We start from the raw sequence: 27,674 nt of genomic DNA on the forward strand, positions 1-27,674 counted from the left end.
CTGCACCCTTTTCCCTTGTTAATGCCAACCCTTAAAACCCTGCCAATCTGATTATTTATCTTTATTTTATTACTTACATGTCATCTATATCAGAAGTAAAGTTACTCGGCAGGGGACCCCGGTATGCACCTGTGCATGTAAGTATTTACGTGCAGATTTAACGTGAAATCCAGGGCACCTTTTAAAATCCGCTCGGTGAATGCCAGCACAACTTGTGCATGTATCTCCTGGTTTTGGTGTGTGCTGTGCTTTTAAAATTCATCTTTATAGTTTCTGTGAGGATATTCTCAAGCTCATCACTCAAATGCCTTCCTAAGATCTTTGGTGAAGCTTACTTTAGACTGAATCCTAATCTTCTTGTTGACTTTCATACCTCTGGAGCCCATGAATTCCCCCTTCACAGCATGCAAATTGTATCTTATGCATATTCATTGTGGATATCCTGAAAACCTGACTGGCTGGGGGTCCTTCCTGACTGGTTTGTGACCCTCTGCTTAGGTTATGATATATTTGATTAAAATAAAATCAAATCTGATTTTGCCTATCACTAATATTATCAAAGATTGATTATTTGATGATAATGATTTGCTTACTCATAACTTTTTAATCTAGGTGTTCTGATGCTCCAGTTTGCATGGTTTACCCAGATATTCTTTTTGCTGTTTATTTATAGATACATTTTTCTGATATATGTGAAAAAGAATACGGTATACATTTCTAGGTATTATTATAGCTACTATGGAAATACATAATCAGACTATGGCAAAGTACTTCCTCATCCTTGGATTCTCCAGTTTCCATCAGTTTCAGAATCTACTCTTCTTCATCATTCTTCTCGTGTATCTGACCATACTTACTGGAAACTTATCTATTATTATGCTGGTAAAAGTGGAGATCTCCCTGCATTCTCCCATGTACTTTTTCATTAGTTCCCTGTCTGTTTTAGAAATATTGTATGTATCTGTCATTGTTCCCAAACTGCTTCTCAACTTGTTAGCAGTCAGTACATCAATTTCCTATGCTGGTTGCTTTGTCCAACTGTATACATTTCATTCTTTAGGAATTACAGAATGTGTGCTTTTAGGGGTGATGGCATTTGATCGTTATTTAGCAATCTGTAATCCACTGCGTTATGAAACCATCATGACCAAAAAGTTTTGCATTCAGTTGGCTGCTTGTTCCTGGCTTCTGGGGTTTTCAGCTGCACTCATCCCAACAATTTTGGCTGCTAGATTATTGTTCTGTGGTCAAAATGAAATCAATCACTTTTTCTGTGATCTTGCCCCACTCCTGAACCTGGCTTGTACAGATATCTCATTCAACATTGTAGTAAATAGTTCAGTTGCTGGGTGTGCTGCAATGATTCCTTTCTCATTGATCATTGTTTTTTATATAAATATTATTATTGCTGTATTAAAGATTAAAACAGAAGAAGGGAGACACAAAGCTTTCTCTACTTGCTCTTCTCACCTGATTGTGGTTATATTATTTTATGGTTCAGCGCTTATTGTTTATGTACGACCCAAGGGGAGCTTCCCTGTAGACTATGACAAATTACTTTCCCTAACATATGCAGTGTTCACACCCTTGTTCAATCCCTTTATTTATAGTCTCCGGAACAATAATGTAAAAGAGGCAGCAAGAAAATTGTACAGACATCACTTTATAGCTCCTGAAATGAATGTACTAAGGACCTGATTTAAAAAAGCATTTACTGGAGAAAAACAGGGTTTTACTTGAGAAAATGCACTTTACTCCAATAAACAGGCTTTTGAAAATTGCTACAATATATCCCATTGAATTCTTGAGTAAGTGTGCTTTATTTATATTTAAGTGCACTTTGCTTTTGAAAATTTCAATGATTGTAGGTTACATTTATGCCCTAAACTCCTTTGAAAATCAGAGTTGTTACAACATATGAACAGCACCTCATTTTTACATCAGCTCATCTAACCAACATTGTAAAATATGCTGACTTGGAACTGGTAACAGATGATACTCTTTAAATACTCAGTGGAACATGGTGCATTTCAGAATCAAGAGGAAACTAATATTACTCACGGCCCCACCACTGATCTCTAATTTGCTTCCTTCCTAGCTGGTTCCTTAGAGTACAGATTTTTTTTTTTTAAAGAATAAATAAAATACAACCAGTGAAGTTGTTATTTGATAAATGGCTTGGTGAGAAAGAAAGCTTGTGTGTGAGAATTAGTTAAAAACCTGTGTATATAATACTGAATTTTGAAATTTCGCAGATCACACATATTTGCCTACGTTGTTTCTAATTTTGTCTTGCTAAGTGGGATATTTTGTCTTGTTTCCTAACAGTTACTATTAATCTATATGTTGATTAGAAAACTTTATAATTTTAGAAATACAAAATTAAAATAAAATTCCATCATAAATGAGGAAATGTATTCATTTTTTTTTCTAAAATCAAAATAAGAGATTTTTTTAGGAAAATGCTGTAATTTCTTAAATGTCAGAAGTATATGTATTCATTTTCCAGTAAACTGTAAATGGGCTGTGTGAGTAAATTTCAGAATGTATGCGTGTGGCCGGGTCTTGCGCTCATTGCATGCATTTTACAACGGGTCTAGACGCGTGCGTGAACCCCAGCATGGACCAAAGTGCTGGGCCTCTCCAAAGGCGTCGGCTGAGGGGCAAGGTCGGGGTGGGGTCAGCCAGGACAGCGCCATTCATTGCTCTCCTGGGGAAGCGAGTGCTGGCAGCTGGCTGGCATACGGAGATTACGTCTGCTCCAGAGAAGCAGTAAGTACCAAAATAAAATAATTTGGGGATAGTTAGGTTAGGTCTAGAGGGTGGAGAGAAGAGGGAAAGAGGGAAGAAGGTTAGGTACGGGGGTAGGGAAGTTCCGGAGAGGACTGGAAGGAAACAGGGAAAAAGGCCGATCGTATCACCATGCGTAATTGGAAAATTCCCCCCCCCCCCCCCTCTGCACGTGCGAGTCACGGGCTGCCTGCACATGCACACATGGCCATTGGATTTTATAACATGTGCACGCCAGCACGTGTATGTTCTAAAAGTGGTGTGTCCATGTGCATGCACCAGGATTCGTGCGCACATGGACGCATGCTGCTTTTAAAATCGACCCCTTTGGTTGTTATTATTTCTGAAAGGTTATGATTATTGTTAGCAGCACTATAGAATAGACAAATAGTAGTAGTAGTAATAGTATCAGTGGGTTCAATATTCAAAACTGGCCAATTAAGTAATTTAGGCCTAGATTCACTAATCTCGCAGGGCTAACGCTAGCGTTAGTAAAAGGGGCATTTTCATGCAAATGAAGTAGTTATCACATAGTTGCAAAACTTTCGCACACTGTGATGTTACCGCAAATCGCGAAATGATTTCGCAGTTTGCGAAATGGAATCGTGGTTTGAGATTAAGCATCATCGAGGTTCGCGATGTCATCGCGTTTTGCGAAAAAAAACCTTTCATCGCATCCCACAATAATGTTACATGTATAAAAGGTCACTTCCTGCCCCTCCTCCTTTGAGGGTTTCGAAGGAGTTTGGTAGTGGAGGTAGGTGTTTAGAGTTTTTGGAAGTGATAGAGGATTTATATTGATTACTGTTTGCGGAGTCTTGTTTTCTGTTGTCATCTGTTTCCCTTAACTAGTGTCTTTTGTCATATCTTTTGGAGTGAAATCCTGTTTGTCACATCTTTGTCTTTTTCTGTGAGGTGTGGAGGAGGAGGTGAGGTGTGGAGGAGGAGGTGAAGCATAGAGGAGTGGTGTGGAGAAGCATGGAGGAGGTGGTGAGGTGTGGAGGAGTGGTGTGGAGAGGCGTGGAGGAGGAGGTGAGGCATGGAGGAGTGGTGTGAGGAGGAGGAGGGGTGGTGTGGTGAGGAGGAGGTGAGGCGTGGAGGAGTGGTGCGGTGGTGGTGTGGTGTGGAGAAGTTGAGGTGTGGAGGAGGAGGAGTGGTGTGGAGTGGTGTGGAGTGGTGTGGAGGATGCAGTGTGAGAGGAGTGGTAGGAGGGGCGTAATGATAGGGGAATGAGTAGGAGTAGGGACAGGGGTAGTGGCAGGAGGGAAGGGATAGGAGGATGGGGGTGGGGGAAGGGGTTAGGCAGGTAAGAATGGGGGAAGGAGGTAGGGCTAGGCAGCCAGGCCAGAGGGGAAGGGAGCTGGAAGTGCAGGGTCAGGTGAGGGGGGGGGGGGGAGGAAGGGAGTGGGGAATCAGGTGGATGGGAGAGTGAGGGCAGGGAGGAGACCCCTCCGGAAGTGGCACCCCAGTCAGGCAGCCATGCAAGGCAGAGGCAGCGTGCTATTCGCTTTATCACGGAGGAGGATGACCTGCTCATCGCAGATGTGCTGCAGCACTATGCACACCTGTTTTGCAACCAGTCGGTCAAGACCTCAAAAGCAGCAAAGGTGCAACTGTGGACCAGCATCGCCCAGGACATCAGCTGGGAAAGTGGGATACAGCGCAGCTGGGAGCAAGTCTCCCACAGGTACAGGGACATCAAGGCTCACCTGAAGGCGAAGATAGCAGAGAGGAATCAATATCAGCGCCAGACTGGTGGAGGGGCCCCTTGCCCAATAACATTTACCATAATGGAAAAACGCTTAATGCAGCGTCTGGGACCGAATGTGTTCGAGGGGATGGATCCCCGCCCTGACACATCCCATCTCAAAGGTGGTAAGTTGGGCTCTCCCCCCCAAGCCTTCAGCTAGCCAGCTCAATGTTTTTAAACTATGTACTGTTTTGTTCTCTCTGCAACATGTGCTAGCAGTAGCTGCCCTTTCACCCCCCCCCCCCCCGCCCCAGGGCCCAGCCCTTCAGCTAGCCAGCTCATGCACTGTGATGTTTTTAAAGTATGTACTGTTTAGTTCTCTCTGCAACATGTGCTTCCAGTAGCTGCCCTTCCCCTCCCCCCCAGGGCCCAGGCCTTCAGCTACAGAGAAACCACATAATGTTATAAGCAGCATGCTATGTAATAGTATTACAATGTAAAATAAAAAGATGTTCCTCTCATGCAAAGAATCGCAGTGGTACTGATGTGGTCTCTCTTTTTTTCCTTCTGTTTCCACGGAACACTTCGGTCCCAAACAGGAGGCTCCATGAGGCAGCTGGGAAGGCCCAGGGACGAGCTGTGATTCCTCGGGGTCAAGGCGGCCACCATGATTATATGGTCTGTCTCATTGACAGACCATATCATCATGGGACTAGACAAGGGCCATTCCTTCCTTCTAGTTCTCCTAGACATTTCGGCGGCATTCGATACCTTCAACCACTCCATCCTCCTGAACCGACTGGCAGACATAGGTATTTCTGGATCTGCCCTCAGCTGGTTCACGTCTTTCCTCAGCAATAGAAGCTTCAAAGTTAAAATTAACAACAAAGAATCACCCTCAACTTCTTCCTCACTTGGTGTACCTCTAGGATCCTCTTTATCACCCACCCTCTTCAACATTTACCTCCTCCCTCCTGCCAGCTTCTAACAGACCTTAACCTAACACATTACCTATATGCAGATGATGTGCAGATTCTGATTCCGATAACTGAATCCATCGCTAAATCACTCAAGCACTGGGACAACTGCCTAAAATCGATTACCAACCTCCTCAACAGTATTAACCTGGTTCTTAATGCATCGAAGACAGAACTCCTCGTCATTTCCACTAACCAAGACAACCCACTGCCTCAGACCAACCACAACAGCCAGCTCACACATACCCATGTTAGAGATCTTGGGTTTCTTCTCGACAATCGCTTAAACTTAAAGAAAATGATCAACACCACAACCAAAGATTGTTTCTATAGACTTCAGGTTCTAAAAAGACTCAAACCTCTTCTTTTCTTCCACTACTTCAGGACAGTTCTGCAAGCCTTGCTATTCGCCAAAATAGACTACTGCAGCGCTCTCCTCTTGGGTCTCCCCGGCTCTACCACCAAACCCCTACAGATGATACAGAACGCTGCGGCAAGAATCCTGACCAACACCAACCGTGGAGAACACATATCACCTATCCTCTGTAACTTACACTGGCTCCCAGTGTACTATCGTATCCTTCACAAATCACTCACTCTAATTCACAAATCCATCTAAAATCACCTATATCTGGACCTGGTATTCCCTCTCACTCTTCATATCTCCAACAGGCTGACTAGAGAAGCATATAAAGGAACTCTACAGGCCCCTCCCACAAAAGCAACTCGCCTCACCTCGACCAAAGATCGTTAATTTTCGACAGCAGGCCCAGCCATCTGGAACAATATCCCTTCTGACCTCAGAATGGAACCCTGCCTCTCAACATTCAAAAAAAAACTTAGACTTGGCTCTTCCGCCAAGTCTTCTCAGATCCCCCTGATACACATTAGCTGAGGTTTTTATGGATCTCCGTACCTCCTTGAAGTTTCCAATAAGATCCTCCCCTGACTCACCAATCGTTTATACTTGTTTTCTGCGTTCCTAGGCCTTTTCTCTTCCAGCAGTCTATGCCACCAAGTTTTACTTTCCTTGTTGAATGTAACTTTGTTTTTTCCTGTTTTAACTATTGTCTTTGGTTCAGTCCCCCAGTTCGATGTAAACTGATCTGATATGGTCTTTTAACCATGAAGGTCGGTATAGAAAAGTGTTAAATAAATAAATAAATGCTGACACGTCCTTTCTACATGGATGCACAGACACAGTGGTCGGAGAAGGAGGAGGAGGAAGAAGAGGTGGGCCACACCTTTGGCGTGTTCTCCTGCTGCCTATAAGCTAGTTTGTCTGCTGCCTTGACTCTAACTTTGCTGCCATGGCTCTCAGGCTGTCCCCTTTCAGTGCACTCTCAATATTATTATTATTATTATTATTATTATTATTGTAGAGTTTTATATACCGTCGTTCAGTATTGCCATCACAATGGTTTTCAATTCTAATATTTTGTAAACATGGTTAGCAATTTTTCATAGAAAGTACATTCTAATGCTACATTTTTAAAAGGTAACAAACGTCAAATTATAGTACATCAAATAGTAGGAAATACGGAATTACGTTAACCATTTAAGGTTTGCCAAGTTATCAGTATATTGCAAGGTTCGCTTATGGGTTTAGACAAGTAGCATGGGTGTGTGTTCTTTCAGAGTGGTGTGGGGTAGGTTAGTGGCTGTGTGCATTTTGGTAAGCTTTGGTGAACAGCCATGTTTTCAGTTCCTTTTTGAATGTTTTTTGGCTAGGTTGTAGTCTTTGTTCAGTCGATAGTGTATTCCATAGTTGGAGGCTTGCGAAGGAGATAGTGCGTTCATATACTGATGTCAGTTGTGTGGCTCGGTGAAGGGGGGGGGGGGGGGGAATTCCAGGAGTCCTTTGTTGGCAGAGTGGAGGTTTTTTGTGGTTTGTGTGATTTAATCGTTTCACTTAGCCAGTCGTTTCGTTCTTCATGTATGTGTTTGTGTACAATGGTTAATATTTTGTAGTCAATTTGGTATTTGATTGGAAGCCAGTGTAAGGATGTAAGAATTTGGATTAAGTGCTCGTGTTTTTTGGTTCCTGTGAGTAGTCAGGCTGCTGAATTTTGTAGAATTTGGAGTGGACGGATGGTGGATAGAGTAGTAGAGAGTTGCAGTAGTCGAGTATGGAGAGTAGGGATGTGAATCGTTTATCTGATGATTGAAAATATCATCCGATATTTTCAATATCGTCAGATATCGGGGGTCCCCGATAGTGATAGGAAACCCCATGATTAATTTAGTGGGTTTTCTTATCGTTATGGGGGGGGCAGGAAGAAAGGACACAACCTAAAAACATAACCTGACCCTTTAAAATGAGTTTGTTAGTATCCCCCCACCCTCCTGACCCCCCCCAAATTTTTTTTTAAATAACTGGTGGTCCAGCGGGGGTCCCGGGAGCATTCTCCCATGCTCGGGCTGTCGGCTGCCACTAATCAAAATGGCGCCGATGGCCCTTTGCTCTTACCATGAGACAGGGGCTATCGGTGCCATTGGTCAGCCCCTGTCACATGGTAGGTGCACTGGATGACCATGCCATTTTTAAAGATGGCGCCAGCCGTCCATTGCTCCTACCATGTGACAGGGACCGGCCAATTGCATGGATACCCTGTCACATGCTAAGGGCAAAGGGCCATCTGTGCCATTTTGTTTACTGGCAGCAGACAGCCTGAGCATGGGATAATGCTCCCAGGACCCCCGCTGGACCACCAGGTATTTAAAAAATTTTGGGGGGGTCCGGAGGGTGGGGGGATACTAACAAACTCATTTTAAAGAGTCGGCTGTATTTTTTTGTTATCGGCTCGGGCGCAGCTGATTAAAAAAAACCCGATCGGACTGCAAGATAAAAATTTCATGATGTGAATCGGAACCGGAATCAGAACCGATACCGGTTCCGATTCACATCTCTAATGGAGAGAATGAGAAGTTGTAATAATGTTCTTAAGTCCTCTTGGGTTAGGAAGGGTTTTATGCATCTCAGGGTTAGTAGTGTTAGGTATCCTTCATTTATTTTTGTTGTGATGTGATTTTTGAATGAGAGTTCACTGTCTATGATGACTCCAAGATTGTGTGCATGTGAGATCAGGGAGATTGCAGTTATTTGATTCTCTATAATTAGGGGTGGTGGGGGTATTGGTTTGGTTTTTCTGTCAAGAATTATTATTTCTGTTTTTTCAATGTTTATTACGAGTTTCAATTTGGTTAACAATTGTTTTGAGATAGGTTGCTGTTTTCTTATATGTTTTGTCCAGGGAGTTTTGAATCAGGATGAGTATTTGAATGTCATCTGCATACAGAAAGTGTGTTATTTTAAGGCTGGCTAGGAGCTGGCAGATTGGGAGAAGGTAGATGTTGAATAGGGTTGCGGAAAGGGCAGAGCCTTGGGGGACTCCTGTGTTTAGTTGTATTTTTTCAGAGAGGTCGTTGTTGGTTGTAACTTGGTAGGTTCTGTTGGATAAGTAGGATGAGAACCAGAGTAGGGTTTTGTCAGTTATCCCTATTTCAGTTAGGCAGTCAATGAGAATTGTTTGGTTTACCATGTCAAAAGCAGCAGATAGGTCTAATAGGATTAGTAAGTAGCTTTGGCCCTTATCGAAGCCTCTGAGAACGGTGTCGTTTAGGGAGGGTTTCAGTGTTGAGATGTTTCCTGAACCCAAACTGTGCAGGATATAGTAAACTGCCTGGGGCCTTGACTCTAACTTTTCTGCCGTGTCTCTCAGACTGTCCCCTTTCAGTGTACTCTTTCAACATGGACTGCCTGGGGCCTGGACTCTAACTTTGCTGACTTAGCTCTCAGGCTGTCCCCTTTCAGTGCACTCTTTCAACATGGACTGCCTGGGGCCTGGACTCTAACTTTGCTGACTTAGCTCTCAGGCTGTCCCCTTTCAGTGCACTCTTTCAACATGGACTGCCTGGGGCCTGGACTCTAACTTTGCTGACTTAGCTCTCAGGCTGTCCCCTTTCAGTGCACTCTTTCAACATGGACTGCCTGGGAGCCTATGCCTGTTTACACATTGCATACTGTACTGCAGTTCTAATTTGATAGCAGTACTTGAGCTATTGGGGTGCCTGTTTCTCTGTTCCTAGGTAATCATGCTTTGCCAGTACAGATAACACCCACTACCTGTATATTTACATGAAGTATACTATTAATGTGGGAGCGACATCCAACGATATGTGATGTTGCACAGAAATAGCCCTTTTGGTAGCTATTTGTTATCTTGTACTTGCAGAATGTGACTACCTATGAACTACAAATGAATGTTAAAACCTCTGCTCAAATTATTCACAGTACACAGCGCTATGTTTTCAGGAATAAATATCCTGTTATTCCAACCACTTTGTGTGTGTCCTGTTATGCTCTGATTGTGCACTTGCTTTACACCCACCACACCTAACATGCTGCATATCACCCCTTAGGTAGCACATTGAACCATATGTTCTTTGCCAATTGTATACCTATGAAGAGCCAATGCAGAGCTTCCTAAACACCCCCTGGCTGAGATAATGTACAGCAGGCTCTGTACCTGCCTTTGACATACCTTACAGTTTGGTTCATGAACTAGGTGGCTGCTAAGGAGGAACCTGCAGTGTCAATGACGTTACAGTCAGAGAGTGACACTTATGTATGCATTTTGGTAAGATTGTGGAAGAAAGGGAAAGGGGTGCCCACTGTTGGTGGTAAGGTGTGTACAAATATTAAACCTAGCTGTGTTCAGTAATATAGCAATTTCAGCCTGACAAAGGCCACATATGTGAGGAACCACCATGCCAGCCAAATTAAACAGTTAGGATGCTATAATGCTTTTTCACATGTGGTGGGAAAGGGATGCTGATTCCCACCTACTCAGAGTGACCTAGATGCAGAGTAACAAGTCTTTGTGCCATGCAGGACATCCATTATAGTGTGTGCTAATGCATACACTCCATGTCCTGCCGCTATAGACATACAATAGTGTGTAGCCATTGTCATCTGCACAAGCTAAGCATGTACCTTCTAGCTAGCGACATATGACTGTATATACAACACATGCCTGCTTGTAAATGTATACCTTGTGTGACAGGGAAAGGTTCTTATTGCAACTGTCTTATACTTATGCTTGGGGGCAACTTCAAGGTAATGCATAATAATGCTTCTTTAGCAATCTGCATGCAGTGTATGAACACAAGGGCACAAACTGTCATCTGACAAGTAACAAGGCTGTTGCTAGTCATTTCGGGAATGCTGTAGCAACTGTGTAAGGTATGTTGAAGAGGGCATACGAGTGGCTATTTGGTAGCCATATCCATACAGAACTAATGACTGCTGGTGTGCACTTTGTGTGCACATTCATCTGATGGCCATGCTCAACATAGTGTTATGTTAACTCATCACAGGCATTCCCCCAGAAATGGCCAGATGGGCCAAAATTCAGTCACCATCCCTTGTGACAGCCAACCCTCCGGTGTCAGCTACCAGCTGTGGTGTGTGCATGCACCCTTTATATGGTGGGCCACTCACAACAGAAAGACCAAGCCTGAAGAGGAACATGGTGTTCCTGGTCATATATGTATAGACCTGTATAGACCTGTAAATAGCCTGTTACAGTTTTTTAATGCTTTAATTTCAACCCCTCCTGCTCTATGTATATTCCTCCCTGTTTCCCCTCCCCGTTGATTGCAATTTCAGCCTTCTAGTTACATGTGAACCGGTATGATGTATGCATACTAATGCCGGTATATAAAAGTTTCAAATAAATAAATAAATAAATATAATGTTATGTAGTCCAAAGTCATACATTCTGTGGAAAGACAAATCTTCTGCACACATTTATGTGGGAGCCACTACCCAAAGTTAAGGACATTGTAGAAAGAGTCCATGTTGTAGGGAAGTCCACTAGAGTCCACTGATACTTATCTGTCTGTGTTTTCATTGATTTGGTATACTTCCACAAATAAAAAAGAACACAACAACATAGAGAGAAATTTTTGTGAACTGCAGTGGACTGTTCTCCCAAAAGGGCTGCTGTAGAAAATTGAGCTGGTAAGGAATGTTGGTCACACATACATGTCTGCAGAATAAAATTGCTTGCACATACGGTAGCACATACATCACTTTATATTTCCACTTCACCCATGTTGTTCATGATACTTATTTTTAAAGCTTGTGTTCCTGCAAGACGTTTCTTGTTGGACCTACTGTGAATAGGTAGGATCCACTCCATGGAAAATGAGATGGGTGCATCTATCATTATTGGAGGGAGACCTAGGCCCACATCCTGTCCAGATCAAGGACAGATAAAACCCACCAGTTTGAGGGCCATTACTCCTACCTCTCTTTTTGCCCTTCTTCATGACATGACACTGCTCAGTTACCAATGTCTGCGCTGACCACTTTCCTGCAGCTCTTGGGTAATACCTACTTGCTGGCCAAGAGTAATGGGTTATGCCCACGTATTTCCTTCGATACATTGCCATATTCCCAACATCTGAACCTAGATATATCAGAATGGGCCACACACTTCTCCACAACTGGATGAGGTGCTTTGTGCGGGCATCCACCCCACACCTCTAAAAACATAGTCTGCCCGTGTAATCTGGTATCCTGCACCAAAGAGGCTTCTACCTCTTAACAGATGTGGAAATACGGGTGTCCTAGGTTTCCAGGCCAGAGGGTGGCCTGTGTATGCTGTACTTCACAGTCAAGGTGCAACCATCACAGGGATGAGGGATTATGTACCCATAATCATACCTCACCCTGAGCACTCCACTGCTGTTTGTTGGGCCTCTTAGGCACAACTGTGTACCCAGACACTTTACACCTCAGGAAGGACAAGTTGCCATGTCTGAGATGACAGCACGTATTGTTCGGCCTGTTTGTACATCCAAGTAATGGGCCTCCTGGACCACATGACAGTGTGGCTGCATCGTCACGATGTACATGTGCATGCCCAACTGGCAGGTCATCTCACACTGAAGCCTAGCATGCCAGAGCCTCTTGCCTATTCTTGGATGTCTAATATCCCCTTATGGAGGCCATCTCCTGGTAAAAGCATGTGGGCTGCTTGCAGAAGGGAACACCCTTATCTGGTACTGTATATAAAGTCTATTTGTACAATTCTGCCTGCTATCATGGTTGAGGAGGTCACTTGGGAGCTGTATGTGCATAGGATTTGTTGGTAAGCAGGAGCCTATATACCCCCTGTACTCCCTGTGATAGCATGCAGTCAGGTATGCCCTCTGGGCATTGGCTGGTCATGTGGCCAGCAAGACAGTCTTCACAATTGCAGACAAGCGCAGAGATATGTGCCAGTGACACAAGCTGGGTGGGATGGGCTCCTCACTATTGTGGGAGGAGTCTGTGCAGATATGGGTCTGGTCACAGTGCTGGGATTACCTCTTCCCAACTGTGTACCCTCCAGGCCAGCCTACCATTGTACTATACAGTATGAGGCTCACTGTCCAGTACATCCAGTACAGCCTCACTGTCCAGTACATCCAGTACAGCCTTTCCTGAACTAAACTGAACCTATTCCAATACTACCGATTCGCTCAGACTTTGCCTTAATCATAGTAATTAATATCCCTACCTCATAAGGGCAATTCATCAACGCTATAAGCACATTGACTGGCATATATGTTCTCTATATTTAAACCCCTGCTTCTTTTCTCTGATCTAAGTTATATTACTCTCTTGTTTTATTGTAACTGCATTCCTTAGCCTTCTCTTGTTTAAAGTTTTTACTACTACTATTATTATTATTATTATTATTACTTAGATCAATGTTATTTTTTGCCTTCTGTTCCCTATCTACTTGTTAATTGTAAACCGACATGATGCAATATTTATCGCGAATGCCGGTATAGAAAAAATTAAAATAAATAAATAAATAAATAAATAAAATCCAACACCCAATTCCATCCCCAAATGTGTACACCATGATGATAGTGGAAGAAATTAGCTTGGCCATCTGTCCAAACGTGTCATCATCATTACTGCAACTAGCAAAAGTGGAACCTGCTGTTGGTGTCCTGTTACGGGTGTCAGGTAGTGGGGCCTCACTGAAAGCCATCCATCTGCAGGTGTTCACAATTGAAAAGGTGGATGTTGTTCATATGAGGTGTGCAGAAAGGCTGGTACCCTTTACCCAGACACATAGCATACTTTACTACTTTTTACTCATTGATCACCTATTCGGCCTATAACACCAGTTGTTTGCTGCTGCACAGGAGTACTATCCATTGTTCCTGTTGGTCTGCACAACCGTATTTCAGGAGACCTTCACCCTCTGCAGTCTCCTGTTGTGGGCTGCCATCTCCATATGGTGGACACATGGCTAATGCGAGCTCATGTAAAGCCTTATGCTCCAGTAACCCATTCACATATGAGTAGCTAAGTCATTTATGTGGAAGCAATTACCTGTGCTGGAAGGTTGTGGGAGATTCAGTCATTATAGGCGGTTTCCCTCTGGAAATGGGTTAAACATCGTACTGTGTGCAGTAGTGGACCTATGATGATGGCCTTTGTCCGGCCCACAAGCTTCTAATGGAGTCCGTTGGGACAAGGGTGAAAGACTGTGTGTAGGCTCACTGGAAGCGTGCTGTTGGCTTGAAACTGCCAGGTCTGGGGTGCTTCCCCATTCCACACCACTCTTTCTGTCCTATTAAATGAACCAAAGTGGGTTACCTGGCACCAGCCACACCCTGATCTGTGGCTTGTTGCACTGTGACTCCTTTGCGGGAGATTTGCCAGCCCATCTGGTGAGAGGATGGGTGAACAGGCACTCTGTTAAAGTCATGGCAGCCTCGTTGTCAACTTGCACACATCTCCATTTTGTGTTATATTCCATGGCGCTACATGCTGCCCTTTACACACATTTGATGTGCAGGTAACCCCACATTTATATGGACACTATCACTGTCCCTTCCACCTGTCAGTCCACTGTTCACTGTTGCCTCCTTAGGAACTGCCATCATTAACTCTATAGACCACTGTACAGATGCATGCAACCTCCCTTTCGGGCCCAAGCAGATCAGTTGTGCTGCTTGTGAAATGATTAGGTGCTTGTTGCTGGCAATAATCTCAGTATCACCTTGTGGTTTGGAAAAGTGACATATGGTTGTGGACTCCCATGTGGCTCCCATAGATGGCACAGGTGATAACTGATATCAAGTGGCATGGTATGACAGCTGCATGTGATTCCTCCATTAAATGGAGGATGGGTGTCCCGACTGGAGTCATCTCTATCATTCAGAGTGTGACGGTTTATGTGTGTGCTGTGAACATGACCATGCATGACCAGGTGGCTATTCTCTTGCTTAACATGTGCACTGTGGTCTTCAGTTACTCCATCAGATTATGTCTCCCATATCTGGCCACAACCATTATTTGCATGTGGGAGAATGCCTGTTACAGGTGACCTGCAGAGGGTCATGACTAGACCCTCAGCATTTAGCAGTACATGCAATAGTGCTTTGCCAGTGGCTTATATGTCCTTGCACACCAGGTTTACAGTAAACCTTAGCTGCAAGGTATGAAGGTTACCCCTAAGTTGACCTATGGTGCTGTACCCTCAATAGTACTAATTCAACTGCATCTCTTCTTCACGTTTATCTAGGTTCTTTGTTATTTTCATTGCACCCCTTTTTTATGTAAACCGACATGATGTGAACGCTTCATGAATGCCGGTATAAAAAAAACTTAATTAAATAAAATAAATAAATAAAACATTTTGTACTGTTAATGAGGACATGATGGGCAAGGCATAAGATACTGAACTTATATTCACAATCCATATATATATACTATGTTACAATCTGCACATTAGCACCACTGGTTTTACAAAAAACAAACTGAGAAATGGTGTATGTATGCCTTAAAGGACCTACTTCCCATTTTTGACTGCTATTAAAGCCTGTCCATTGACTTCCACATTACCGGTGTTACATTCACAGGCAGAGACCACTACATGATATGAGCAGCAAGTATTGTACAGTGGGAAACCATATCATGTAGGCCAGACTAGGGATTAGCAGAGGGACGGCATACGTTGCATTCAGTATTCATATTCATTGCGGGGCAGACAACTAGCATTCGGCAAGGGGGGCCCCGATATGTTCATGTGTTCATTCTTATTTGTTTCCCAGCTAGAATTGAATTAACTACAACCCCCTACCCTCCTGACGCCCCCAAGACTTACTAAAACTCCCTGGTGGTCCAGCAGGGGGTCCGGGAGCCATCTCCTGCACTCATGCCGTCGGCTGCCGGTATTCAAAATGGCACCGATAGCCTTTGACCTTACTATGTCACAGGGGCTAACAGTGCCATTGGTCAGCCCCTGTCACATAGTAGGAGCACAAGATGGTGCCGGCCATCCATTGCTACTACCATGTGACAGGGGCCGACCAATGGCACCGGTAGCCCCGGTGACATAGTAAGGTCAAAGGCTATCGGCGCCATTTTGAATACCGGCAGCTGATGGTGTGAATGCAGTAGATGGCTCCCGGGCCCCCGCTGGACCACCAGGGAGTTTTGGTAAGTCTTGGGGGGGTCAGGAGGGTGGGGGTTTGTTTAAATTTGCTCCTTTAAACAGCCGAATAATTTGGTGAAGATTTTGTTACAGTTTTGGCTGCAGTGCAACCGCCTCACCACCAGGGGTCCCTCTAGTGCTGGCTTTCCTGACAGGCCCAGTCCATCTCCTCTGTCCACTCTATGCTCTGGGTGTGCCCTTATAACCCTGCCTGACAGTTGCCTCGGTGCTTCGGCATCGAGCTCTCCTGGGCTCCCTGCTCGGCCTTCGGGCCTTTCCTTGCCCTGCGTGGCCTTCGGGCCTTTTCCTTGCCTTGCCTTGCGTGGCCTACGGGCCTTCTGACCTGCCTTGCTCTGCTTACGGTGTGTGGCCTACGGGCCTTCTGTGTATGTGTGGCCTACGGGCCTTCTGACCTGCCTTGCTCTGCTTACGGTATGTGGCCTACGGGTCTTCTGTGTGTGTGTGGCCTACAGGCCTTCTGTGTGTGTGTGTGGCCTACGGGCCTTCTGACCTGCCTTGCCCCACTTACGGTGTGTGGCCTACAGGCCTTCTGTGTGTGTGTGTGGCCTACGGGCCTTCTGACCTGCCTTGCCCCGCTTACGGTGTGTGGCCTACGGGCCTTCTGTGTGTGTGTGTGTGGCCTACGGGCCTTCTGACCTGCCTTGCCCTGCTTACTGTGCCCTGACCCAGCCTGAACCTAGACACTGCTTTCTGCCGCCTGCCCTGACCCAGCCTGAACCTAGACACTGCTTTCTGCCGCCTGCCCTGACCCAGCCTGAACCTAGACACTGCTTTCTGCCGCCTGCCCTGACCCAGCCTGGACCCGGACACTGCTATCTGCCGCCTGCCCTGACCCAGCCTGGACCCAGACCCTGTATTAGCCATTCTTGTCTCTCTCAACCTGGAGCCACCCTTCTGGGTGGTGTTCACGACTCCTGACCGGAGCCCAGTCGTAACAGTATGCCGAAGCCATTCACATTGGGAGAGACAGAAAGGACTCAGTATTCAGACGGTGAGTCCTCACGGTTTATTATCTGTACCATTTGTCAAACTCTGAATTATCCTACGTACCTGAACTGTTTAGCTTGTCAGCTCTCGGACCAGGAGCACTGGATGTGCAGCAACTGTCACAGAAGAAATGTGTCTGTATACCAAGAATGCCTTAATTGCAATTCTCCCAAACCAGGCTGGTGGAAGTGTCTCTGTCTTCCTTGTCTTTTGCCTCCAGGCAAACCCTGCCCCCGCTGCACAGGTAACGGGCCACTGTCTCCTCGTAAAGATTCAGCCAGAGCTATCACACTCTGCCCTGCTTCTGGCTCAGCTAGGAATGTTTTCACCCTGGACAGTTTACTAACAGAAGATTGTAGCATAACTTGTCACAAAACTTTTTACCAAAAAGCAGCTTATACTTCAGGAAAACCAAAAACTTACCTGGCCAAGAGAACTTCTAGGACTTCCGTTCTAGGAGATCAAGCACAAAAACAGATGGAACTCATTAACCCGAGCAGGGCTCTGCTTCCCACAGCTGCTGAAGAGCCTGTAACGAGCTCCTTCCCTAGACGTCCTAGAACGGCCTGTGCCTTCTCTAACCTGCTCCTCCAGAAACAAAATCAGGAGCTTCAGACTTTGGCTCGAGGTATCAAGCCCTTGGCAGTACAATCTATGTCTTCCATATACACTTCTTCTAACCTTGCTGCTCTGCCATCTGAGTTTGCTTCATCGCCCCGAAAGGGGTCTGAACCTGCTTCATCGCCCCGAGGGGGGTCCGAGCCTGCTACAACGCCCCGAGAGGGGTCCGAGCCTGCTACAACGCCCCGAGAGGGGTCCGAGCCTACTGCAACGCCCGGAGAGGTGTTTGAGCCTGCTACAACGCCCGGAGAGGGGTCCGAGCCTGCTTCATCGCCCCAAGAGGGGTCCGAACCTGCTACAACGCCCCGAGAGGGGTCCGAGCCTGCTACTACGCCCCGAAAGGGGTTCGAGCATGCTTCATCACCCCGAAAGGGGTCCGAGCCTGCTTCATCGCCCCGAAAGGGGTCCGAGCCTGCTTAATCGCCCCGAGAGGGGTCTGAGTCTGCTTCATCGCCCGGAGAGGTGTTCAAGCCTGCTACAACGCCCGGAGAGGGGTCCGAGCCTGCTTCATCGCCCCGGGAGGGGTCCGAACCTGCTACAACGCCCCGAGAGGGGTCCGAGCCTGCTACAACGCCCGGAGAGGTGTTCGAGCCTGCTTCATCGCCCCGAAAGGGGTCCGAGCCTGCTTCATCGCCCCGAGAGGGGTCCGAACCTGCTACAACGCCCCGAGAGGGGTCCAAACCTGCTACAACGCCCGGAGAGGTGTTCAAGCCTGCTTCATCGCCCCGAGAGGGGTCCGAGCCTGCTTCATCGCCCCGAGAAGGGTCCGAACCTGCTACAATGCCCCGAGAGGGGTCCGAGCCTGCTACAACGCCCGGAGAGGTGTTCGAACCTGCTACAATGCCCCGAGAGGGGTCCGAGCCTGCTACTACGCCCCGAAAGGGGTTCGAGCCTGCTTCATCGCCCCGAAAGGGGTCCGAGCCTGCTTCATCGCCCCGAGAGGGGTCCGAGCCTGCTTCATCGCCACGAGAGGGGTCCGAACCTGCTACAACGCCCCGAGAGGGGTCTGAGCCTGCTTCATTGCCCCGCGAGGGGTCCGAACCTGCTACAACGCCCCGAGAGGGGTCCGAGCCTGCTACTACGCCCGAAAGGGGTTCGAGCATGCTTCATCACCCCGAAAGGGGTCCGAGCCTGCTTCATCGCCCCGAGAAGGGTCCAAGCCTGCTTCATCGCCCCGAGAGGGGTTCGAGCCTGCTTCATCGCCCCGAGAGGGGTCCGAACCTGTTACAACGCCCCGAAAGGGCCCGAGCCTGCTGCACTATCCCGAGAAGAGCCTGCTGAACCGGTCCTGCTGCCGCCCCCGGAGGGGCTTAAACCGGTCCTGCTGCCACCCCCGGAGGGGCTCAAACCGGTACCACTAAAATACTTTCTGACTCAGCCATCTGAGCCTGTTGAATTGCTCCAGCTGTTGCTGCCCTCGGAGGGGTCTGAATTCATTTTTGAGTACCCCCTGCTAAGATGGGACCCAGGAGGAGGGGGAGGCCTTGAGGAGGGGGTACTGTTACAGTTTTGGCTGCAGTGCAACCGCCTCACCACCAGGGGTCCCTCTAGTGCTGGCTTTCCTGACAGGCCCAGTCCATCTCCTCTGTCCACTCTATGCTCTGGGTGTGCCCTTATAACCCTGCCTGACAGTTGCCTCGGTGCTTTGGCATCGAGCTCTCCTGGGCTCCCTGCTCTAGCCTTGCGCGGCCTTTGGGCCTTTCCTTGCCTTGCCCTGCGTGGCCTTTGGGCCTTTCCTTGCCTTGCCCTGCGCGGCCTTTGGGCCTTTCCTTGCCTTGCCCTGCGCGGCCTTTGGGCCTTTCCTTGCCTTGCCCTGTGCGGCCTTCGGGCCTTTTCCTTGCCTTGCCTTGCCTTGCCTTGCGTGGCCTACGGGCCTTCTGACCTGCCTTGCTCTGCTTACGGTGTGTGGCCTACGGGCCTTCTGTGTATGTATGGCCTACGGGCCTTCTGACCTGCCTTGCTCTGCTTACGGTGTGTGGCCTACGGGCCTTCTGTGTATGTGTGGCCTACTGGCCTTCTGACCTGCCTTGCTCTGCTTACGGTGTGTGGCCTACGGGCCTTCTGTGTATGTGTGGCCTACGGGCCTTCTGACCTGCCTTGCTCTGCTTACGGTGTGTGGCCTATGGGCCTTCTGTGTGTGTGTGGCCTACAGGCCTTCTGTGTGTGTGTGTGGCCTACGGGCCTTCTGACCTGCCTTGCCCCGCTTACGGTGTGTGGCCTACGGGCCTTCTGTGTGTGTGTGTGGCCTACGGGCCTTCTGACCTGCCTTGCCCCTCTTACGGTGTGTGGCCTACGGGCCTTCTGTGTGTGTGTGTGGCCTACGGGCCTTCTGACCTGCCTTGCCCTGCTTACTGTGCCCTGACCCAGCCTGAACCTAGACACTGCTTTCTGCCGCCTGCCCTGACCCAGCCTGAACCTAGACACTGCTTTCTGCCGCCTGCCCTGACCCAGCCTGAACCTAGACACTGCTTTCTGCCGCCTGCCCTGACCCAGCCTGGACCCGGACACTGCTATCTGCCGCCTGCCCTGACCCAGCCTGGACCCAGACCCTGTATTAGCCATTCTTGTCTCTCTCAACCTGGAGCCACCCTTCTGGGTGGTGTTCACGACTCCTGACCGGAGCCCAGTCGTAACAGATTTGTTGTATTTGTGGGGAATCACAATACGTTTCGCTTCCCCACGAATACAACGAATATGGCCCTATACGTTGTGGATAACCAATACGTTGCTAATGAATGCACACCCCTAGTGTCTAGCCTCAATTCAGTGTTGTACCAAAGGTTTCTCAATATGTGAATGTTTCAAATTACTACGAGGTTCAATAATCCACGCTTTTAAAAAGCAAATGGTTTTACCCACATATATCAATCCACAAGGGCATAAAATGATATATATTAAATTCTTAGATTGACAAGTGGTAGATGACCATAATCAAAAATCGATCCTAATCAGGATCAGAATTGCAATTAAAAAGCAACATTACTTTTCCTATTGAAAATCAGCCATCACATACAGGACTGCAAGTTGAATTTAGATTCCTGTACGAAGCCATAATCTTTTGTGGATTCAGATATCAATCTATTGGGTTATTTTTGTGTCTTTCTTTAACAATTCCATATTGAGAAAAATAATTATATGCTTGATAATCCTGTTTCTATACTGGATATGACATTTATGCTTTTGCTCATGTTTTTTAATAGGTGTATGTGGTTAATGATTGTGGGAGTACTTCAGGATGTATGTGCATTTGTGGGCGTGACTGAGTTTTTTATTAGTGAGGGATTTATTGTACAATGAATTGTTTTTTTGATGACATATACTTTTATATGAATATATATAGTAAAAGGGTAAGTGTTTTATCAACAGCACTCTAACTGGTTAAACCTGAAAGTTATACACCACCTTAATCCCCTTAATTAATTCCAGAAGTGTTTAAACCATTTCTTTGTTCCATTTAAAAGGCCATTAAGGTTCTACAAGCTAAAATGCCATGGGCCATGTGGATGAACATTTCAATCATTTCTGTCTCTCTGTTTAACAACCACTTTCTATTCAATAAAATGATAAAATATCATTCGTGGCCAGAAACCCAGTGTCACACTCAGACCTAGGTCATGGTCCTTGCTTTGGGCCTCGGCCTATGTACAAGGCAAGGCCTTGGCATCAGGCCTAGTCATAGGCCCAACCAGAAATTTTAATCAAATCAAATAAATAAGATTTGATTAATTTAGGAGGTCCTCAATTAGTTTCAGGGGTCCCTGAAATGAAATGAATAGACCCTTATTAGTTGCATTTTGCAAATGTAGTTAAAATGAATGCACATCCCGAAATAGTACATGGCTGATTGAATATTTCAGTGGAAATTTGTGGTTTGTATGTTCAGCTCTTTGTCCAATATTTTCTGTTCTTGGACTGGAATTTGTAGCTCAGTTTTCCTTACTCATTTTCTATTACATGGACTACATGTAGTTATACTTTTTTTAAAATACGTTTGTGCTAGAAATTGGAATAATAATACATGCTTTTCATATTGATTCTAACTGATCATCAATGTTCAGCTTCATTTAGCTGATTCAGATCAGCAATTAAAATAATAAAAATAATATACAACCATGCACCTTCCTCCAATCACCTTTCCTTCTTCATAAACAATCTCCAATTGCAGCAGCCCATGCTCCCCTCCTCCTTCCCTATCTTAAAAAGATCTTAATACAGCAGTAAAATTCCCCTCTATGAATCCCCCAAAGTGTAACCTTAGTCAATTCTCTATAAATATGCTTGAGAAATATTTGATTACACAGGAGGTAGAGCATGAAACTAAATTCCATGCATATTCATTTCAGATATCCTGAAAACCTGACTGGCTGGAAGGGAGCCCAAGGCCCAGTTTGTGCATCCCTGTTCTATTTCAAGATGTTTGTCAGACATTGTGGGATGAATGCATCCATTCATGATGCAGAAAATCCATAATACTTAAATACCTCACAGAAAGATAAACAATAATCAAATCTTGAGTCCATCCCTCTCTATCTTTCCCTTTGTATCTCAATCTTTGAGTCTTTGCATTGATTGCATTGGCTGTCTCAGAAGATATATCAGTTGCTAATTCTTATATTAGTAGCAACAAGTCAATATTTCTTATGCAATATCACTAAAAAAACCACAGAACTTTAATCAAACTATTTCAAGGATGGATAATAGTAAACGTTATTGATTTGAAGTGTGGCAAAACAAAAACAAAAGCCTGTGTGTCCAGGGATTGCATCCCGAAAGTACATATAAATGAATGTAACAGTGCTATGTCATCAGGGTCTTCAATCCAGAGATACAGGAACCATTGGCAAGAAGGTAAGCGATGGATTCAAACCTTTCTGTAGTTTAGACTGGAACAGCTACAAATATTATCCGGTATGAATCAGAAATAATATTCAGACGTTCTTAGGGTGAATAGTCTTGTCATGATATTCTCTGTTATGTTTGTAAATTTGACATAAAGATGTTCTCTGGTAACTAGTTCATTTCTTGACAAATTCATCATCAGGTATGGATATAAATGACTCCTGATATAAATCAGTCAAAAATGTGTAAAATAATGTTTTAGGATTTTTGTTAAATAATGGCCTAGGGTAGATTACAAGTAGAGCCTATCAATAAACATAATCTGGATAGGATTAGGGAGGCAGGATCTGAATTATGCTTCACAGTGGTTATAACTGACCCAGCAAACACTCAGCAGAACACCAGCACATATCAGCATCTTAAAATGATAGAGGGAAAGTAATGTTTAGTGTCTGACTGGTCTTATAATGATTTCAAATCTCCTGAAATGAAAAATGGGATTATGATTACAAAAAAAACCCAAAAAAAAGTCACAACATTTACAGAGAAAGCCATTCCAGATTTATGAATTAGAATGTCTTCCTTTAAAAATGATGCCTAACTTAAAAGGCAAATATTCAAATGATGAGTACAATTCATTTTAAATTTTAATCAAGCAAATGGTATCATCCTGTGATGTGCTATCTGTTCTTTTAATCCTTTTAGTGAGGAGGGAGTGCTGTTTCTTCTTGAATTCTACAGAGTATGGGAGATTGGGTTATGGTGGTCAGTGATACAGGGGGATCCCTTGTTCAGTTTTGCAGACTCGTATAGTTGGTTCTCACTTATACCCAAGGCATCAGGTGAATGCATCTGTGGAATGGTCTCGCAAGAAAATTCCCCAAACCCTCCAAAGCAAAAGTGGTTTAAATAACACCCAAAGAAAATGAATTGAATTATCTAATAGCATATAATCTCAGACTTTAATATTTAGTGCTCTGCCTGGGTGCAATGTCTCCAAACCTATGGATAACTGTCCATGAGGAAACCTAATGCTGCAATTTATTTCAATATTTACCATAGAAATCCCCGAATGTGTTTCTGTAGTTCCCACTTCTCCATTGTGATATCACTCACCAAATTCCTAATGAGAAGGGCTTCTTGAGAAATGTATTAACTTTATTAGGGAAGGGAGGAGGAGGGTGGGTGGGTCAATGGGGGTAAGATGAGAAACCATTTGTGTTGGAAAATGGAGGTGAGTTGTGTACTCATCTAACACGGTTGTAGATCAGACTGAGGGTCCATCGAGCTCAACAACCTATTTCCAACAGTGGCAAATCTATGTCACAAGAACCTGGAAATATTCCAGCAGTAAAATAAATTACATGCTGCTGTAGAAAGGATGAACTGTGTAAATCTGTGACTGTGAAATCCAGCTCACACAGGATATTTGGATGAAAAAAACACTGGTGTTCAGGAAAATCCATAATCCAATAACCAGTAAAATCATATATTCCCACAGTTGAAGAAATATTCTAGACTAACAAGTATAAAAGAGTAGAGGTGTGCATCCGGTTTCGACGTATTGGCGATCCACAATGTTTTTTGTCCTATCCGTTAAATACGTGGGGAGGCAAAACGCATCACGACTCCCCACGTATTTAACTTATTATATGTTTAATTCGGTGTGCCCAGCAGCACGTGCTTTTCTTTGCCCCCATTAGCTACTAGCTACCTATGATTTTCACAAAATGGCAGCACCCATGCCCTACATTCCGATATCCATGCCGACCTGTCTGACCCTTTCCTGTGAGTCACAGTGACCCACAGGAAAGGGTCGGACAGGTTGGCATGGATACCGGATTGCAGCGTATCTGCGCTGACATTTTGTGACATGCACTGAATGCAGCCAATTGCGCTGTCATTCAGTGCTCTTTGTCGATTTTACTGATGAGCCAGCACTATATAAACACCAGCACAAGGAGCCACGCACTTATTTCCAGCGATGCTGTGGGGAGGTGGGCTGGATGTAAGAGAAGGCTGCACTGAGAGATAGGCTAGTTAAGCTAGTTAAGGAAAGAAAAAGCAAATTATTCTTTATTTTGCTGCAGTGCCAGGGTCAGCTAGTCCTGTTTCTTTCAAGCTGTTTATTTTGGTGCCCAGCAGCACGTGCTTTTCTTTGCCCCCATTAGCTACTAGCTACCTATGATTTTCACAAAATGGCAGCGCCCATGCCCTACATTCCGATATCCATGCCGACCTGTCTGACCCTTTCCTGTGAGTCACAGTGACCCACAGGAAAGGGTCGGACAGGTCGGCATGGATACCGGATTGCAGCGTATCTGCGCTGACATTTTGTGACATGCACTGAATGCAGCCAATTGCGCTGTCATTCAGTGCTCTTTGTCGATTTTACTGATGAGCCAGCACTATATAAACACCAGCACAAGGAGCCACGCACTTATTTCCAGCGATGCTGTGGGGAGGTGGGCTGGATGTAAGAGAAGGCTGCACTGAGAGATAGGCTAGTTAAGCTAGTTAAGGAAAGAAAAAGCAAATTATTCTTTATTTTGCTGCAGTGCCAGGGTCAGCTAGTCCTGTTTCTTTCAAGCTGTTTATTTTGGTGATCTCTGACAGAGAAGAGAAGCTGTGCTATGTCAGCTAGCACTGACCACCATTTATGGTGTTGGGCTGGCTTGGAGAGATATATTATTTTCAATTTCATCCATTTTTCTGGAGTGACAAAAATTCCAGCTTTTTTAAACTGATTTTTTTTTAATTCCAATTACTTAGTCTCTCAGTGCACTGGGCTTCACTGGGCAGTTTAACAGGCTGGGTCTGTGCAGTCAAGTGCCCAGGGAGCCTGCCTCTTTTGTACTTACAAGCAAGCTGCTTCTGTGTGCACGCCACACACATTAGTGCACAGCCAGGCACCGTGACAGTGGGCAGTGGGTAGTTTTAACAGACTGATCCTAACTATTGGGTGGGTATGTGCAGTCAAGTGTCCAGGGAGTCTGCCTCTTTTGTGCTTACAAGCAAGCAGCTTCTGTGTACACACCGCACACATTAGTGCACAGTCAGGCACCGTGACAGTGGGCAGTGGGAAGTTTTAACAGACTGATCCTAACTATTGGGTGGATCTGTGCAGTCAAGTGCCCAGGGAGTCTGCCTCTTTTCTGCTTACAAGCAAGCAGCTTCTGTGTGCATGCCAAACACATTAGTGCACAGCCAGGCACCATGACAGTGGGCAGTGTTACTACTCAGTGACATTAAATCCATAATGTCAGGGAAAGAGAGATGTAGTTGAGTGATTGGGACTGGCAGAGGAGGCACCTCAAAAGACACTAGTGCAACACCACCTGTACAGCTAAAAAGGCAACTGTCACAATCTAAACTCTTTGTAGGGGATGGCAGTTCCATGCCAAAAAAAATGAAATCTGACCATGATACATCGCCATTGCCACCACTTGTTTCTGGCCCTGTAGTTTTGGAGGTGAGGGAAGGGGAGGCAGAGTCATGCCAGACAAAATGTAGACACCCAAAAGCAGCAGGGGGACAGAAGTCTCGACTAACACTTAACGTTAACAAGGTAGCACAATCACTGTTTGCTTCTGATTCAGATGAAGAATCTTCTTGTGTGGGATTCTCATCAGAAACGGAAGAAGTAGTAGCTGACGAATCTTCAGTAGAATCAGTTAGTCCTGTCTTAGCCTCCACAAATGTGCAGCAGGGGAGAGATGAAAGTGATAACGAGGAGGAGGAAGAGCAGTCAGCACAGGCACAGAGGGTGACTGAGCCCCCTCTGGCATTGCTTCTCAGGGTGTACCCACTACCTCAGCTCCAGTGCCAGCATCCACCCACATGGTGTTAGAGAGGGGAGGATCATGAAAGACATCTGCGATCTGGAGACATTTTAAAATGATGGAACACCTGCATTATGCTCGGTGTAATTACTGTGCCAGGGATATTAGTAGAGGCAAGCACTTTCTGGTACAATGGACATAGGTGTGCAGAATCCCCTAGGGCATCATGATTGGTTAGTCATGAGTCAGTGGTAAAAATCCTGCAGCCCTTCAAGGATGTCACGGAGGAGCTGAGTTCTAGAAGTGCCACCTTGGCTGACATCATCCCTATAGTTAATTTCCTGGATGAACATTTGGAGGCCTTTAAACGGGAAGAGGGAATGACAGTTGAGGTGCTGTATTGTCTGGACATTTTGCAGCAGTAGGTGAAAGACAGATTAAGGCCTTTAACAGACAACCGCACATACATGCTTGCCTCAGTCTGTGATCCCCATGTGAATGGTAAACTCACCCTACAGACCAATTGTCTGTCAGTTGTGAAGGAGCTGCTGTTAGCAAAGGTCCATGAACAGGAGCGCCATAGGCGAAGACAGATTAGGCTTGAAGCAGAGGTGGAAACAGCAGGCACGTCAGAGAGTTGTGCTGCTAGCCCAGGCAGGAGAAGCTCTGTGTCAGCGACAGATAGTACCTCCTCCTCCACGTCAGAACGCCCAAGGCATGTTGCCCAAAAATATTCATCAATTGTGCAACGGACGAGAGAGAAAGCAGCTGGCATGAGTGACTCTGAGCCCGTCCAAGCAAAGGAGACACCAGCACAGCTGTCAGTGACACGGTATCTCTCAGAGCCAATAGAGAAAATGCAGACAGATCCGCTGGCATATTGGGCACACAAGTCCACTGTCTGGCCACACCTAGCCAAAGTGTCATGTCCACCAACCAGTGTGCCCAGAGAAAGTGTCTTTTCAATGACAGGGGATATCATGAGCCCTCACCGCTCAAGGCTGGCACCAGAGTTGATGGAAATGCTAGTGTTTTTGAAAGTAAACCTGCCTTTGCTTGGGTTTCCAAATTTTCCCTGTGAATGGCAAGATGAATAAAAGCAATTCAAAGCCTTGCAGCAGCTCCAACTGCCTCCTAAGCTCCAGATAATAGGGATGTGAATCATTTTTTGACGATTTAAAATATCGCCGGATATATTTTAAATTGTCAAAAATCGTTAGAGTCGATATTTAATAGGAATTCCCCTGATTTATCGTCAAAAATCATAAATCAGGGCAAGGGGGAGGGGAAGGGGGAGAGCGGGAAAACCGACACACTAAAACATCCCTAAAACCCACCCCGACCCTTTAAAATAAATCCCCCACCCTCCCGAAACCCCCTCCCCGCCAAATGTCTTAAATTACCTGGGGTCCAGTGGGTGGGTCCCATTGTGATCTTCCACTCTCGGGCCACGGGT

The 27,674-nt window shown here is 45.7% G+C and overlaps 2 protein-coding genes across 2 annotated transcripts in view; both read left to right on the top strand.

The window, feature by feature from the left end:
- The first annotated feature begins 738 nt into the window (after positions 1 to 738).
- Positions 739 to 1,698, top strand: LOC115077746 (olfactory receptor 6N1-like). The gene has a single exon (XM_029580032.1). The coding sequence runs from the start codon at positions 739 to 741 to the stop codon at positions 1,696 to 1,698; it is 960 nt and encodes a 319-aa protein (XP_029435892.1).
- An 11,679-nt stretch (positions 1,699 to 13,377) lies between these two features.
- Positions 13,378 to 27,674, top strand: part of LOC115077747 (olfactory receptor-like protein OLF4) — a 31,666-nt gene continuing 17,369 nt past the window's right edge. The window contains exon 1 of the mRNA XM_029580033.1: positions 13,378 to 13,575. Coding sequence (XP_029435893.1) covers positions 13,378 to 13,575 — 198 coding nt within the window. The remainder of the gene's footprint in view (positions 13,576 to 27,674) is intronic.

The sequence above is a fragment of the Rhinatrema bivittatum genome, chromosome 16 (assembly GCF_901001135.1).
Source record: "Rhinatrema bivittatum chromosome 16, aRhiBiv1.1, whole genome shotgun sequence".
NCBI classification, from domain to species: Eukaryota; Metazoa; Chordata; class Amphibia; order Gymnophiona; family Rhinatrematidae; genus Rhinatrema; species Rhinatrema bivittatum.

Coding starts and splice junctions, on each gene's coding strand:
- LOC115077746 (XM_029580032.1), top strand. CDS start 739: ATGGAAATACATAATCAGACTATGGCAAAGTACTTCCTCATCCTTGGA.